This window comes from Astatotilapia calliptera, chromosome 23 (assembly GCF_964374335.1).
Source record: "Astatotilapia calliptera chromosome 23, fAstCal68.1, whole genome shotgun sequence".
NCBI classification, from domain to species: Eukaryota; Metazoa; Chordata; class Actinopteri; order Cichliformes; family Cichlidae; genus Astatotilapia; species Astatotilapia calliptera.
The window spans coordinates 2,540,746-2,556,615 of record NC_137443.1 but is presented as its reverse complement, the minus strand read 5'-3'; the positions used below and the strand labels follow the sequence as shown (position 1 = coordinate 2,556,615).

At 41.2% G+C, this 15,870-nt stretch overlaps 3 protein-coding genes and 1 long non-coding RNA gene across 11 annotated transcripts in view; 2 read left to right on the top strand and 2 right to left on the bottom strand.

The window, feature by feature from the left end:
* Window positions 1-194: 194 nt before the first annotated feature.
* Window positions 195-4,123, bottom strand: fpgt (fucose-1-phosphate guanylyltransferase). Of its 2 annotated transcripts, none has more exons than XM_080297226.1 (4): window positions 3,993-4,123; window positions 3,579-3,746; window positions 2,590-2,682; window positions 195-2,192 (listed from the first exon to the last, which is right to left on the bottom strand). In XM_080297226.1, the coding sequence occupies exons 1-4, from the start codon at window positions 4,072-4,074 to the stop codon at window positions 784-786; spliced, it is 1,752 nt and encodes a 583-aa protein (XP_080153352.1). In that variant the 5' UTR covers window positions 4,075-4,123; the 3' UTR covers window positions 195-783. The 2 variants fall into 2 exon arrangements, with proteins under 2 accessions (XP_080153352.1, XP_026014696.1); XM_026158911.2 differs by lacking the exon at window positions 3,993-4,123 and adding an exon at window positions 3,834-3,972.
* On the top strand, window positions 3,939-8,027 carry LOC113016237 (uncharacterized). The gene is made up of 3 exons (XR_013905159.1): window positions 3,939-4,055; window positions 4,808-4,934; window positions 7,771-8,027. It is a non-coding gene; the product is annotated as an uncharacterized LOC113016237 (long non-coding RNA).
* acot11b (acyl-CoA thioesterase 11b) lies at window positions 5,462-14,676 on the bottom strand. 2 transcript variants are annotated; one of them, XM_026158912.2, is made up of 17 exons: window positions 14,537-14,676; window positions 13,833-13,985; window positions 12,968-13,166; window positions 11,838-11,907; window positions 11,331-11,391; window positions 11,135-11,236; window positions 10,894-11,029; window positions 10,661-10,814; window positions 9,875-9,994; window positions 9,593-9,731; window positions 9,398-9,453; window positions 8,320-8,386; window positions 8,125-8,208; window positions 7,736-7,869; window positions 6,700-6,831; window positions 6,407-6,533; window positions 5,462-6,257 (listed from the first exon to the last, which is right to left on the bottom strand). In XM_026158912.2, exons 3-17 carry the CDS (start codon window positions 13,155-13,157, stop codon window positions 6,099-6,101), a joined length of 1,731 nt encoding a protein of 576 aa, XP_026014697.2. In that variant the 5' UTR covers window positions 13,158-13,166; window positions 13,833-13,985; window positions 14,537-14,676; the 3' UTR covers window positions 5,462-6,098. The 2 variants fall into 2 exon arrangements, with proteins under 2 accessions (XP_026014697.2, XP_080153353.1); XM_080297227.1 differs by lacking the exon at window positions 14,537-14,676 and having other exon boundaries at window positions 13,833-14,468.
* Window positions 14,664-15,870, top strand: part of ssbp3b (single stranded DNA binding protein 3b) — a 16,995-nt gene continuing 15,788 nt past the window's right edge. For all 6 annotated transcript variants that reach the window (XR_013905157.1, XR_013905158.1, XR_013905155.1 and 3 more), the window contains exons 1-3: window positions 14,664-14,803; window positions 15,527-15,599; window positions 15,740-15,801. Coding sequence is in view for 2 of the 6 variants with exons in the window: in XM_026158914.2 (XP_026014699.2) it covers window positions 14,748-14,803; window positions 15,527-15,599; window positions 15,740-15,801 (191 nt within the window). In the remaining 4 variants the exon portion in view is untranslated. The remainder of the gene's footprint in view (window positions 14,804-15,526; window positions 15,600-15,739; window positions 15,802-15,870) is intronic.

Here is a 15,870-nt window from a genome sequence, read left to right as displayed (position 1 = left end):
GTCTGAGTATTTCAGAAACAGCTGATTAGCTGGGATTTTCCCACACAACCATCTCTGTGATTAACAGAGAATGGTCTGAATGAGAAACAGTAAGCTGCAGTTCTCTGGGTGAAAATGCCTCTTTGATGCCAGAGGTCAAAAGAGAATAATCAGACACCTTTGAACTGAGAGAAAAGCAACAGCACTCTTTCAGGTTTGTTTTTGTCCTTTATTTCACATTTGTCTCATTTTAATCAAGTTTTACAGAAGGCTGAAGTTCGCCTTTGGTTTTACTGTCCTGATCGTGTCCTTCTAACCCTTTTCCTCATAAAGACAACCCTCCCTGTACCTCTAATGAACAGTTTTGACACCTGGTTATATATCAATAAAGATGTGGTTTGATGACCATTAGAAGACATTCTGTCTTTTTCCCAAGGGTAGATGCATGGGTAGAGATGACCTTCATGAACTTCTGATGCAAACACAGTTATTTTGTTCTATAGGCCTGAAATATGACAGAAATTGTTCAGTTCAGAAAAGAGCTTCAAGGATCGTTCCTGGTAGGCTCGCAAGGGGTAAAAGTTCAGGTGATATTGGTATTGTCCAGAGGGGGGAAGGAAAAAAAAGTAAAGTTTTACCAAATTAAATTGGATGGACCTCTCCCCATGTTTATAAAAAGCTTGTATTGCAGATTGTTTAAACAAACAACAAAAACAAAACAATTAACCATTGAATCATCACCCAAACTCATACAGACATAATTAAACTTTACATATGAACTAAATATGCATAAACATCGTCATTTTAGCTGCTCAATCTCCCCTTTATGATGTCCTTATATAGTCCCTTCCTGAGCTCCAACATCTCCTCCAGGTTCTTAGATTGTAAACACTCCTGCATCGACATTAGCTTTGTGTCTTTGGGTAGGGGGCTTGTAGAAGCACTCTGGATGGCCTGCAGCATGTTGAGAGATGTTAAGAAAGAGCTTTGCTGGTCAGAGCAAACTGGAAACAAACACGCGTTCCACAAATTACAGTTGGATGCATCACCAAAGAACCTCAGGACTTCCTTCTCCATCCCCCACATGGACAGACACTTTTTCAGGGTGAACCCAAAAAACTTTAGCTCTTCCATATATGCAGGAGTGCCCACAGTGTACTTGAGATTGTCATTAATCCCAAAGAAGACAGTAACAAAGCTGGTTTGGTCGTGGTGGTTCACACAAAGGGAGTGCATGAAGGCTTCATCGGGCACTGACAGGCCTGGACTGACCCAGCAGCTGCTGATGATGGAGCCTTTACCCACAGACACTCCTGCTCCCAGTCTGGAGTACTCCACCACTGATCCAGCACCCACAGAGCAACTCGCATTGAGGACACTGTACATAATGCAGCAGCCAGAGGAGCCCTCAGGGTTTTCATTCACGGGCACACTGAAGGCAGACGACAGGAGACCCAGCTCGTCCCTCAGAGCTGTGTGCTCAGTGAGGTGAAAGAGGTATTCTGAGGTGGTTCCAATGTGATAAAACTTGGAGTTGTTGAGAAGAATGACATTCAGAGGAGTCCCTTTCAGAAGGTGGAAGATCTTCTGGCGGATTTCCACCAGACTGCTCTCCTCTTTGGTGACATTAGCAGTGTTGTTGGTGTATTCTATTGTGGCCTTAGAGCCCAGTGCTTGAAGAAAGTCCCCGTATGCATCTATCTCACAGCTCAATGGCCCCAACTCTGTCAGCACATTAAGAAGAGACTTTGCAGTATCAAAGTCCACATAATAGGTACTGTCTGTGTAGATAAACTCAGAATCAGTAAACAATCCACTCTGCTGCTTACACACAGCTCCACTTCCTCGCATCTTATCAATGCTTGGCTTGTGCAGGAAGTGCAGGCAGGAAGCATTCTCCATTTCTGAGTACGAAGATTTTTCTTGTGGATCCAACACAAAAACGCCGTGGGTGGTTCCTACTGAGAGCAGGGAGGGGTGGGCTAAAGCTGTAAAGCCAGGTTTATCAAACTTAACACTCTCCTCCTCTGCTATACTGTAGAGCTCTATGTCATCTGCACAGGTCACTAAAACACCAGGCTTCATTTGTGATGGGAAATCCACATACATGGCTAGTTTGAGCTCCAGCATCTGAAAGATGGGGTCACCCAAAGGCACAGCCATGAAGATCTTTCCCAGAGCGCTGGCACTGGGCAAACGCTGACTGAACCCCCCTGGAAGAAGGAGGCGATTTAAAGGTGAGATTGAGAATTAATTAAATAAAGTATGTTGCATTTTATAAAATACGTGAGCATTACTGTAATTTACAGTGGAACAATCAGACCAAACACTTTCATTTGAAGGCCCTAACTTCAAACTCATATAATCATAAATATGGGTGGAAATGCATAACAGATATTTTATTAGGTGACTTGGTAATATTGCCATTCTGTGTTTTGGATTTTGTGTAGAAGTGAAATATGCTGACAGTTACTGCAGCTCATACTGGAGTAAACAAGTAGAACCATACTGAAAATGTAAAGTGAGAAGCCAAAAGAAGACAAAGAAGAAGGAGGAGGAGGAGGAGGAGGAGATCATTTTTCACATTTAAGAATGAAAAATAAGAAATACCTGCATGAATCAGGATTACTCTCAGTCTGCCCAGAGACTTTCCATAAATGTCATTTAGTTGCTGCAGTGCGTACAGAGTGGAGCCCCCATTCCCTTGAAAAGACAAGGAGTAATAATAACAACAATAATAATAATAACTAAAGCTGCAAGCAGTAATAAGAGGGCCCTTGTACCCTAGCGTACGTCCAAGCATCCTGAGCCATGCTGCGTTCAAGCTGAGTTAAAGCTCTGGTCTGCCGTGACTGAGCAGTGTCACATGGTCATGTGGATGCTAACTAGGTGTTGTGTCATTTAGCTTCTGAACGCTTATGCCCACTAGGTCGTGATGTAGATCAGCGGTCCCCAATCCCTGGTCCATGGACTGGTACCGGTCCGTGAGTCGTTTGGCACCGGGCCGCGAGAGTTGAGGCTCGGGTGCGAAATTTATGGTTTTCAGGGTTTTTATCATTATTTTGTGTGTTATGAATAAATCTTTTTTTTTGCACTGGTTTTATTTTGTTGCATTTATCAGCACCTTAAAGGCTGGTCCGTGAAAATACTGTAGGACATAAACTGGTCCGTGGCACAAAAATGGTTGGGGACCGCTGATGTAGAATACCCACTAACTATATGTCACGCTAACATCATGCGCTGAGCAACCAATTAAAATTTCTGGTACATGGGATGATGATTGTCACCTACTGCTGATTTCCAGGTGCCACTGGGAGGCCCCATAAGTGTGACCCAGTATTGGCACATATTTGTCTCCAGACTGCCCTGCACCGAGTTAACAATCCAAGATGGCGGCAGTGAACGTAAACAGTTGTAAAACTGTAAAATGTTTAATCTGTACAGTCACTGATGTGTATATGTGACATGCTATTTATAAGGCTCTATCCATGCAGTAAAAAAGGTGATGCATTTCGTTAACTACTACTACTGATACTGATGATGATGATGATGATGATGATGATGATGATGATGATGATGATAAGGTAGTACTAGCTCACCTATTTTCGGTCCAGGAGGATCTGAGAAGACTTTGTAGTGAACTCCAACAGGAAGCTCCTTTCTGTCAACTTTCTCGCTGATTTGCAGCTCATACGCTTTTCTCTGACTCCCGTCCACAGCAGTCACAACCACTACATCCCAAAACTCACCAGGCTGCACCTCTCGACCTTCAGGTAAACAGGAAAAAAACATTCATAGCTACTTTGACTAAACTTCAAGGCACATTGAGTCAGATCATTGACATTTAATCTCACCACGCAGAGAGTTAAACTTTCTGAGTTTTTTTCTTGTAGCAGTTTGAAGCCTCCTTGTACAGTCGTGGCTCATACTTTCGTTTCTGATACAAATTAAATATAGAAACTAGAATGAAGTATTTCTCATATATATTCCACCACGGAATGACAGTCTCTTACTTCCGGGTTTGGTCACATGGCTCGTTGCGCTATCCAATGGGAGGAGGAAGTCGGAGCCCTCGAGTAAGTACAGTAAATCCATTCAACGAGCGTGTGTTTTAGTTCATTGTTGTCATCATTACGCCTGTCTTTACTAGATGCTGTGAATATGTCGTACTCGAGTGCCGCGTATGTGTATAGGCACTGCTAATGCTAGCGTGAACAGATACGTCTTGTTAGCTTGGAAGTTGTAGTGGTTTATGCTAATTCTCGCCCCAACTGTTTACACTTGGTTATAAGAGCTGGAGCGGGAGAGTTACTTACTTTCTTTTTACCTTTCACTGTCAGACTCAACGCAGGAACACACCGTTTACATTAAGTTGTTTTCAGTTGTTTCTACTCACTCAAAATCACAACAGTACCAGGATCGATACTAAGCACCTATTTCTGGCCTGAGTGATAGCCTGCTGCCCTGAACACTGACCCTACAAGCTGCATTCCTGCTGAGTTGCTTTAACATTAAACAAATGGAGTCCTGTATCTCCAAGATAACATAAGTGTAAATTTAGACTGGTTGGCAAAAAAGGCCTTGGCATTAGGCTAAAGGAAAACTAAAGGACCGATTATCATGGTCTCTTAAAAGATAAACAAAGATTACTGCTACATATTACTCTACAAAATTATAGATTAATTAACAGCAAAAATAATTATAATAAAAAGGAACATATACTATGGATATATCTGTATGTATAATCGTAACAGCAACTCCTCAGTGATCTGAGGAGATGCTTTGGTTGAATACTGTGCACTCAGGAAACTTCACATCCTTCATCCAGAAACGCTGACATGAGATCCAACATGTTGTTACGCCAGTCTGTCGGAGAAGAGATTCATCCAGAGGATCCATGCTTGCTCCAAGTGATGTGTGAGGAGCTGATGGAGGCATAAAGGCTCCGGATACAGGTTAGAGCTATGCTGCATTTCTACTGTTACACAGCAACAATGCTGGTATCTCCCCAATCTGAAACAAGGACATCAAATGTCAAGTTTCAGTGCCCTGCAGAGCAGATAGTTTTGAGCTGTAATAAGATAATAATCCAGGAATCTTTGCATCATTTGTTTTACTGAAATTCAGTCTTGTTTGAGTCTGTTACAGTTCAAATTTGCTGAAATTCTACAGTTCAGACTACACCCTTTTATATGCAGATTGTCTTTTTTTTATCCTTGTGTTCAACCCTTTATTTAGCATGAGCATAACTGAATGATTGTGCCTCAAGCAAAATACCTGGAAAACAGCATAACCGACTCCTGCCAGATCAGATTGTTCACAGACGCCTTTTTATTCTACTTTGCTGGCCTCGTGCAGCTGTTACAACACTAGAAGCTTACAGTGGAATACTGTGAGTTATTGTTTCCTCTGATTTTCTTTCTGTTCATTTAAGAATGGTCAAGAATCCAGTGGGAAGTGAGCAACAATGAAATAGTTCAAATAAGCACAATTTTAAGTTTATTGTTTCAGTTCAATCATGATTTAAGATTTTTGACCATCAAGCGTCCACATATGATACAATCAGTTCAATTACATTTGTGCAAAACTATACATTGTGGACTAGAAAAAATATACAGCATCATTACACATGAAATGTACATATTAGCTGCATCAATCGAAGGTTTAATCAACAGTTCAGACTTTATTCGAGGTGATACAAAATACACAAAGAAAACTGAACATTTCAATTTTTCTTTTTTTCGTAACAACTGGCAGTGCCAATAAAAACATGGCTGTCTAAAGATAAACAATGAGATTCTGTTAAATATTTAAAACTACGTACCAAAAACAGATCCATTAATCTATAAATTAATATTGCACAGAAGGTTTAGGCTCTAAGAGGATTCAAATCCAACATTGAAAATATAGTGTACCGTTACTGCACCATTATTACTGGTGCAAACAAGTAGAAGCTTCTACAAATCCAATGCCTTTTATAATCCCAGCGTTTCAAAGTTAACGTTGGACTTTACTGGCTTTTGTGAGCACCTTTACAAGAAATGGGACGAACAAAGAGGGCTGATCCTGTTCTTTCCTCCTGATTCTTCTTGTCTCAGTAGACTGTGGTAATACTGGTGTCACAGCACAGAGGGCGGCAGAGCAGCCAAGCTATCCTTGTTGGCCAGCAGGAATTGGCTGCAGGCCGAAAAGGCGCTGTAAAAGCTTGAGGAGAGGCCCGCAATGTCTGTGGAAATGTAGGGGAGGACACCTGGTGTGGCCTGGTTGTAGTAGGTGATCTGAAACACAGCAATCACAGCGTGTGACTGATAATTAACCCTTTCCATTTTTTGCTTTAGTTTTGGAGCGGTGACTTGTTTAAAGCTACAGCATAAAAATGCAGCCCAGCAACTACAGGTTGTGTTTGTGCCCCTCTCATTTGGCTAACCTTGGTAACAGAACTGGACTCTTCCCAGATTGTGAAGCCAGCACAGAGCACCTCTCCCCTCGTGTACTCTTCCGTGGGCGGGTGAGTGGGCAAAGTGACTGAACGTAGAGCGATCAGATACGGATCTCTGAGATGGACAAAGGCAGAGAGCGTCATGAGAACTTATGAAAATGCAAACATGAAGCAGGGAGTGGGATTTCCTCACCTGGATGATTGAGCATCAAGACATTTTAACCCACACAGAGTTTTGTGCGAAATTATCACGTGACGCAAGCAAGGTCATATCAACACACCTGAAATCACAGGGCTTCCGTCTAGATGCCAGCAAGATGAAGTCCTTCCCCTTTCCCCCTTTAGTGACAGAGGGTGTAGCTACGCGATAGATGGTGTCCTCCTCATCTGCCTGGTTGATCACCTCACACTCTCTGCAGTTGAAACCCAGTGATGTGGATGTTTAGAGCTTTTAGATTATTGAGCATTATGTCACATTAAACAATCCGGTTATGTCACTGAGTTTATTTTGAATATCCAGTGAATATAAGTGGGTTCGTTTTCATTCTACTGCAATAAAGAGCTGCATGTGTTTTTGCCCCATAATGGAACGACATTGAGAGATTACATGTAAACGTAACAGTCTGTCAGCCACGTTGTTTACTGTATTTGTTTAAAAGATGCATTAGCAATGCATTAAACAGTCTGTCCAATAAACTACGATTATCTTCCATACAGCCACACTGCCTATGTGCTGGAAATATATGGGAATAATACTGTATCTAACATTACCCTCCTGGTCAGGGGGATTTCCAAGATTTATTTAAATAGCGTGGCAGAGGTGGCAACCGAGTACCTGTCAGCGGAGGATGTGAAATCAGAAAATTCTGTCAGAAATAAATATCAAACCAAACCTGCTGGAAACTAGTTAAATTTGGTGATTTATAATAATTTCCACTTTGCACAGACCTCCTGTCTCCAGAAACACTCATTACAAGATGTGGCTGTCCCAAAAACCATATCAGCCTTGAGTGGTCCAATCACACAAAATGTGTTTTTCTGTCAAGTGGTAGAAGTAAAGAAAAATGTTTCACACATGCTTTGGCTTCAGTTCATTTTTGTGAAATAAATTACTTGGGGAATTGTCAGTGGACTATACCATTATGAGTTATGGGGGGGGGTCGTTTCTCAGAACATTTATTGTTCTGAGCACAAGCTTTCAGTACCTCATTGTGGTATCTAACACTCTATAGTTAAACTGACAGTAACTTTTCTCCTCAGTAAAAGGATCTGAACTCAGATGATGCTGCTAAATACCAAATGTGTCTAAGTACTGACTCATAATGCCGGTCCCACTCCATTCTCCTCCTCAGGTCTGACAGTAGATGGAACGTCTGCTCTGCCGAGACTCTGACGTTCATCTCCACCTTGAAACACAGCATTTGGTTTTCCTCCAGTGTGTACAATCTGACCTATGAATTAAAGACATCCACAAAGAGGAGGCAGGTTCAGTGTCTGTAAATAGGATTAATTTCTGGTACCTAACTGGTGATTATACATGCTCCTGGAATGACTTATGCTAACATAGTTTTCTTGACCTATTCTGCAATATTAAAGAATCTACATAAAACACTATGACCCATATTTTGAGCACCTCACTATAACTGTGCAAAATGCTGGAAAATCCAATGAGCTATACCCTGAACAGATATGCAAACATTTGTGACCTTATTTTTCTCCGAAGCCAACACCCAGTTGTTCCTGTTGTCCATTAATTTCAGCGCTGAGACATTGTTGTAGCTCAGGTACATCTGAAAATATAAAGCGTTACTTTGTATACAGTAGCATTATCCAGCTCTGAGTGTCTCTGTTAACAAAACAAAAATTAAATTAGATAAAAATTTAAAAAACCAAACAAACACCTGGTTACTTGGATCCCAGGGAACAGACAAGGGCACTTCAGTTTGCTTGCAGGAGATGATATATTTCCTGTAAACATGAAGTACAGCAATGATGTTCTGTAGCTCAGGGCACTACAGAAAGACCAAAAACACAAGCACTTTTACTCAAGCAATGACCCAACACATCATGTTATCAAACAGAGGAATAAAGATTGCACTGTTTAGAGTTGAACAATGAACTCATTATGCCTGCTCGAGTCTGCGGTAAAGTCTGCTCAGCCGTGATGCATTGGTCTGCCAAGTCATTAGCGCCTGCAAACTCTTGTAAACAATGGATTCGGTCATATGACCAAAAAGTAAATCCAGTGATGAGACCGTTTCAGTTCCACTGCTTTATAATGCATCATGATTAACAACATGTTTGCATACAAACACGATTTAAAAGGTTCAAAATGTAATTTAACTAATTTACTAAGGGAATAGATTCATTGTGACTCTTTTAGAAATATTGGTTATTTATTTATTGCAAAGCATTAAATAGCCTAACCTGTACGCTGTCAACAAAACAATCTGCAATAAACAACAATCGTTACTCTGACACATAAACAGAAAACAACCCTAATTGTTTTAAAAGGGAGCTGTTCTACTCTACTGTAGAAGGGTAACTTTGCATTGTACAAAAATCATTCGTAGTTATTCTGTGCTGGGCCTTTGTGCAGCCACCTCAGTTGAAAACAAGCCATTTTAGCTCACTTCCTGCTAAGCCAACATGCATCTGATTCGTTGGCCCTCAAAAACTGAAGGTTTCGATCCAATGTGCAGAGCTGTGGACTAGAATGATGATTCTGGAGATATCTACTCTCAGAGACATCAAACGGAGCTCAGAGTAAACCTGCCTTCCTTTGCTGACAAAAACTGAAAATATGTGAGTCTTTAAAGTACTCTAAAGCCTGAGATTTTGGCTCATTGAAATTATCTGCACGTACACCGGCCTCATTTTGGCCTTTTTCAAAATGTGAGGAACCATAACTTTACCAACGTAAATATGACAGAGAATAAGATGACACAAAAATAGCTCCTCCTGATAGAAGATATTTACCTATCAAGGCGAATCTTCTTTCTGGCAATAGCTTCTTGAAAGCGTCTTTTTCCATCCTGTAAAACAAGAGATGATCTAAGACTGAAATTCTTAATATGTATACTGTGTACACTATGTTAAAAAAAGTTTATTTTCAGTTCACCCTTCATCTAAGGGCCTCTAAAAATATAGAAATAAGTCACTCGGATAACTTACCACAGGCTCAGGTCGTATCCGTGGCAGCGTGCATGGTTTCCTGTCACTGTCCAGCACCTCAAAGGTCATAAAGGCACTATTTATGTGGCGCAGAGGTTCTCCACCCTGGTAGGCCTCAGCACAAACTCCCACCTCCATGCTAGTGTGCGCAGGAATGTGGGTTAAAGAAAACATATGCATCCAGCAAACAGCGCTCCAAGTGTTATAATCACAAATTAGAAGGTTAAATATTTAATGAATTGTTTTATTTTCTGAAATATTTGTCATAATGTGTCGCTTCACCTGTGCTTGAAGGCATTGTTAACAATAGCTTTCAGTACCAGTCGGTCGCCGATGTGAGACGGGCCACGAAAATGGAACATGTCTATGGACCTCAGGGTTGGATGAGCGTTACACAGGCGACTGCATCGAAATATAAGGAAAAAGAAAAACAGTGTTTTGATTGGGTTTGTTTGGCCTCATTACAAATAAACAGTTTCTCTTTTGGAAACTCAATCTCCTTTTTTCCAGCAATTAGATGAGAATATCGATACGTGTGGTAGTGCCGCTAGCTTCCACCAAACACACATGACAATAATACACACTCACTGGCCACTTTGTTAGGTACACCTTCATTGTACCAGGTTGGATTGCCTTTTGCCCTGAGAGCTGCCTTCAAACTTTGTAGATTTTGGTCGATATTGACATGATAGCATCTGCACATCCATGATGCAAATCTACCCTTTCACCACATCCCAAAGGTGCTCTGTTGGATTGAAATCTGGTTACTGTGGATCCCACTTGAGTCCAGTGAACTCACTGTAATGCTCAGTTCCACGTTATCCTGCTGAAAGCAGTAAGCAGAAGATGGGCACACAGCATCAACACTCAGGTAGAGTAACCGTGGATTTTCATCCAGGGAACTAAAGCTCACGTGATATCTTGTTGTTTTTGGACCATTCTTACAGTAGGTGTTCTCAATAAAGTGGCCAATGAGCGTAGCTCTTATCCAACTCTTAGTAATCTAACAAATGTTTTTGCTGTTTGAAATAAATTACATGTATACAAATAGAAAAGCTTTGTGCATACCTTGCTGCAATTGTAGCCACATTTTCCATCCAGGCCATAATCTGGCCCCCAAAAGTGCTGACTTGGTGGTTGGCATGGGGCGGAAGCACCAGCTCTACACTCTCAACACGTGTCCGCTCAGCTGCCACAGCGTCCTGATACTCCTGGCATTCTCCTGATGAGTGCACAAAAACAAGGACGTTTAATGAATCTGTTTTTAAAGTGCCGTGTGCTATAAAGACTTATGTCTGTACCCAGCTGAGCTGTGCTGCTGCTCAGTAGGTCTGTGATAATCTCAGCGTGGATGAGCCTCATCCTCCTCCGCTCTGCTGCCAGGCTGTACTCCATCTGCTCCATTTGTGTGTGAGCAATCACCTGCTTCAGCTGTACCTGTGAGGACATAACAAAAAACTAATAAAAAAAAAAAAAGCCAGAGATGTTAAATCAAATTTATTAAAATGCCCCTCTGCCCATATTTTGATCTGCGCTCTTTACCTTCCCAGCTTCTGTCCTTCTGGCAACAAAGGTTGCAAAGGCATGGCAAACCTTCCACTGCCTGTCAGTGTAAAGGTCCTCGCAAGTCACTAAAATGCCCACCTGAGATGAAACAAATCACTAACGTCATTATATTCCTTCCCTAAAAAAATAAAAAGTTTAAATATCCCAAAAGCACAGAGTGCCACCCGCTAACCTCCATACTGGACGTAAAGGCTCTGTTGACCTTTGCGATGATATTAACAACCTTTCCTACCCTGGAGGAGACAGACACAGACGCCATTCTTTACTATCAACAAGGAGAAGTATTTGTACTGCACATACTCTGAAACCTTTATGCTATGAGACATAATTTTCAGTCAACAGCAAGGCATGTTTGGCCATGACACTTGCTATCTGCAATTGGAAAGAAATGTTTACTATATTTTCATGAGTCACCTCTTATTTTTTTAACGATTAAAAAAATTAAATTAAGATTTATGGAGAATATCATAACTAATGATTTGTAACCATAAAACTGTCTTTCTTGTTTAGTAGCATTTGTCCTTCAAACTTTACTAAAAGTTGAGTTCAAGTTGACACTTTATCCCAAAATGACCCTTTTTTCTCTCCTCTCCTGGCACTGCATGCAACGTGTTGTCTCTGCAGTCATTACTCAGTTTGAATTAAACCTTGGCAGTCAGTACTAAGATTAATACCTTACCCTATGGTGTGTTCAAAATGAATGTCATCCACCGATGCAGTGATACAGGAGCAACCTGCATGTCTCTCAGCTGGAAGATCAGAGATTACACAAAAAACTTAAGCAGTGCAGCAGAAAGCATATGTGCAAAATACTAAATTTTATAAGGAGAGTGGCTTATTGAGTGGCTCCACAGTGTAGTGGTTTACACATTTTCCTAACAAATAAAAGCTCCCTAGTTCAATCCTGGAAAGAGGTGCAGATCCCTTTGGGGTAGCGTCATACGGCATCCGGCATAAACACTTTGCCAGATCAAACATTTGGCACGACTGGAGATTGTTATTCGGGCTTTTATCTCATCACGTCTGGATTATTGTAATTAATTTGTCAATTTTTTTTAACAAAACTTCCTTGGAACATTTGCAGGCTGTTCAGAAAGCTGCTGCAAAGCGTCAAAGTCTTCTAAGTACTAACATGTCACACCATTTCTAATTTCAGAGTCCACTTTAACAATCTGGTTTTGACTGTAAAAGCTCTGCATGGACAAGCAGAGCTTTTACACCCATACATCACCAGCAGATCCCTGAGGTCACGTGATAAGGGCCTGCAGCACTAAGGGTGACAGAGCGTTTTGCAGCAGTGGCCCTCAGACTTCTATGTAAGAGCAGAATTCATGAGTCCCCGAGTTTCAATTTTTCGTGATACACTGAAACCTGTGAGTATTTTTGCAAATATCCCTGCTCCATAAAGTGAAGGTAATCAGCACTGTGATATGAGCATTCACGTAACATGACTGAAGATTATAGTGGGTATGACAGCGATTACAAAACAAACAGCATCAAACACGTTTAAAAAATTCAATGATCAGACTCTAACTCATGCCCATTACTTCCACCTACAATATTTCAGTTGAAATGATGGTGGATGGTTAATGGTGCTACCATGGTCTGTATTCAAGGTTGCAGTTGCATTCAAATGTTTGAGTTAATGAGCGACTTGCCAGAAGCAGAGTTACAGAAAGCTCATAAGAATTTTAATGCAATCATTTAGCCTTTATTTGCAGCTTTAATCTGCATTTGGAATGAGGCGCATCGGAGAAGAGAATCTCAGATTAAACTGTACATGTGAGAGTTTTCCTGATCCTTTCCTACCAGATAAACAGGCTGTGGAGTCCATCCACTTCAGCAGCTGTCCAACACTCAGCTCCCCACAGTGATTGGCATGACAGGGCAGCACGATCTGACTCATCTGCACTTCAGTGGGGTTTCTGTACACTTCCCCACTCTCCTGGATGAGCAGGGGGTCCGGCATGGTGTCTGAATCTTTATTTTCTGAAGTCATATCTCACAACTCCACATAAAGGAAATACAGAAAAAGAAGTTACAGCAGAACATTTGGTGTCGGACGTAATGGATTTGATTCAAGTCAGAACAAATGCGATATTCTATAAACATTTGTGAAATCAACAAGCCCAGAACCAAACCTGAAAACTGCAGGTTGATTTCGTCCAGCACTGCAGCATAAGACTGTAAGCTTTAAATAATCTGCAGCTAGGTTTGTCCTCTGTGTTGCTCAACATTTTTTCACCCCTTACTCAGGGATCAGGAGCAGAAATGCATATTTATGAAATTAAAACTCTGCGGCATTTTAGGAAGTGTTCTTAAAACTATGCTAATTTACATGTAGTCTAAATGGAGCTTGTTACTCGTCTTTTTTTAAAAGTCGCTATCACGCAAACTATTTCTGGGCATGTCACTACACTAAAGGGGGCATTCATGGAAAGTATTTGGTGGGACAGAAGTGTTTGCCCACAGCTACTGCTCCAGTGGGGTGAACATTTAGTCACCTGTCTCTCTTATAAGTTATCAATGTAACTTATATATTTGTAGAGAAGTAACACAACATTTGAAATGAGCGTCTCACTTAATTTAATATTTCAGCATTTAAATATGTTATCCTGTGACAGCTATCGAGCTAATGACGTTGTAAACAAACGACTGAAAATTGCTTACTCACTTGAAAACTTCCTGCTGAAGCTGACGTCGACAGAAAGTCCGTTTAGTGCCAAAGAGTGTCTTGTGCAAAACACAAAGTCAACAGAAAAAGTGCACAAAGCGACCCCAAAGCGGTGGCTCTTCTCATTTCACCCATTCCTGAATAACACGGCAACTGAATAAACACACACAACACAGGTTTAGTGAAAGGTTTCGCCACTGGAGGGAGAAAGAGGGAGAGAGACCGTCCCCAGTAGTGGGTTTAGTGTTTAAGGTGGAATTAGAGTGAATGTCTTTAAGTTGGGAGATTCAAATCGTTATTCAATAAAAACGTAATACATATCATTTTATAAGAAGCTGAAAAAAATAAAGAAAAAAATCCCGACTACTTGAGAATACTTTTTTTAAAAAAATCGAGCTTTATTCGATTCTATTTTATGGTTGTGTCAATATTTCATTATTATTTTAACTTGACTGAATTCATATAAATATAAAGCTTTAAAGAGTTCTGGTAACCTTTCGTGGGCTGATTAAAAATACGTGTAAACATTTTTAGAAAGGTAAAATATACATTTCCTTTCATTACCAGAATGCTTTATTTACACTGTAAGCGTAACAAAGTCACGAAACGAGGCCTCCACTGTGGATTTGTGCGCTAAATCGCGCACTTTTGTTATCGCAGAACCGACGTTAAAACCAGTAAACGATAAGCACGAAAAGGCAGACCTTAAGGCGATTGTTATGTTTCTATTGGCCTATGGGAGCGTCAGTCAGACGTGGCTCCGCCTCTTTCTCCCCCTCCTCCGGAGCAGGCTCGGTTGAGTCGTCGGGTTGAGGAGGAGTGCGGTTGGAGTGCGAGAGGGTCGCGGCCGCGATGATCTGACAGATGAAATAGCAAAAAAGAGAAAGAGAAGGCGGGCGTCCTCCAAACAAAACAATGTTTCCCAAAGGCAAAGGGACCCCGGTGCCGTCGGACAGCCAAGCACGAGAAAAGTAAGCCGAGAAGCGTTTATTATTGTGTATTTTTTACCTCGTAAGTTGCTCCCTCTTGCTCTCTGTTGTTTGCTGGACAGGCTAGCAAGAGGCGATTTCCTCTTACCGAGAATGCAATTGAATGAACCGCCTTGTCTGCTCGCCATTCCTCCTTTGAGCTGTGTTCTGCTCCATGTAGATTATTGCTGATTTTGTACACATTTCCAGCCGATTCCGGTTGTAGTTTACTTGTGTTTTTATCGGCAGTTGTTTGAGATTTTTGCGGTTATTCGGACGACGGTGCGGAGAGAGTAAAACAATAACATCGCCGTGCTACAGTACATTGTTTTCTCTGTTGCGCTCTCTGGATAGGCTCCGTTTTAATTTCCCTCAGCCCCGTCACTGCCACCAACATACTGTACCTAGCTAATACACAACAGGCTGCTATTGTTTTCTTTAAATGCTTCGCATCACGACGTTAAATTACGCCGTTGCCTCCACACTTTCTTTTAACCTCCTGATTGTTGAGAGTCTTCACCAGCCTTGGCTTTGCTTACGAGTCCCAATTTAATTTTTTGGCATCTGGTATTTGGCAGCCATTGTTCAGAGGGCCTTACCCGACTCTAATCACTCATTGTTCGCGTACAGGAAGATTCAACCTGATGTTTGGTGATTTTGCTTTGCTACTTGGTCAAGTTTGTTAAATTAGACCTCAATTTGTAATTATTTTTTTCTCCCCTGCAGGTTGGCTCTTTACGTGTATGAGTATTTGTTACACATAGGGGCACAGAAGTCTGCACAGACCTTTTTATCAGAGGTATGTGGCATTTAGGTTAAAAGTTTAACCGTATTAACACGTCCTTTATATTTTTAAACATTTATTTTTATTCTTCCAGGACAGTATTGTTAAAGTGTAACTGACACCCATAGATAATTATTGAAATTGTGCTGTCCTAGATCCGATGGGAGAAAAACATAACACTTGGTGAACCCCCTGGATTCCTACATTCATGGTGGTGGTAAGTGTCATCTCTTTGTAAAGTAATAAAATGTCTACTTGTGTGTGAGTTGGGGGTTTTTGGCTTCAT

Bases quoted from the DNA above. Each gene is read 5' to 3' on its own strand.
- acot11b (XM_026158912.2), bottom strand. From the start codon at position 13,157: ATGACTTCAGAAAATAAAGATTCAGACACCATGCCGGACCCCCTGCTC. The intron at 11,392-11,837 runs GTAAGGTATTAA...TGTCTCCTCCAG, and splicing joins CATTTTGAACACACCATAGG to GGTAGGAAAGGTTGTTAATA. The intron at 8,209-8,319 runs GTGTTTGTTTGG...TTATATTTTCAG, and splicing joins CCTGGGATCCAAGTAACCAG to ATGTACCTGAGCTACAACAA.
- fpgt (XM_080297226.1), bottom strand. From the start codon at position 4,074: ATGGATTTACTGTACTTACTCGAGGGCTCCGACTTCCTCCTCCCATTG. The intron at 3,747-3,992 runs GTAAGAGACTGT...GTTTACCTGAAG, and splicing joins CCATGTGACCAAACCCGGAA to GTCGAGAGGTGCAGCCTGGT. The intron at 2,193-2,589 runs GTATTTCTTATT...TCCTTCTTCCAG, and splicing joins AGTAATCCTGATTCATGCAG to GGGGGTTCAGTCAGCGTTTG.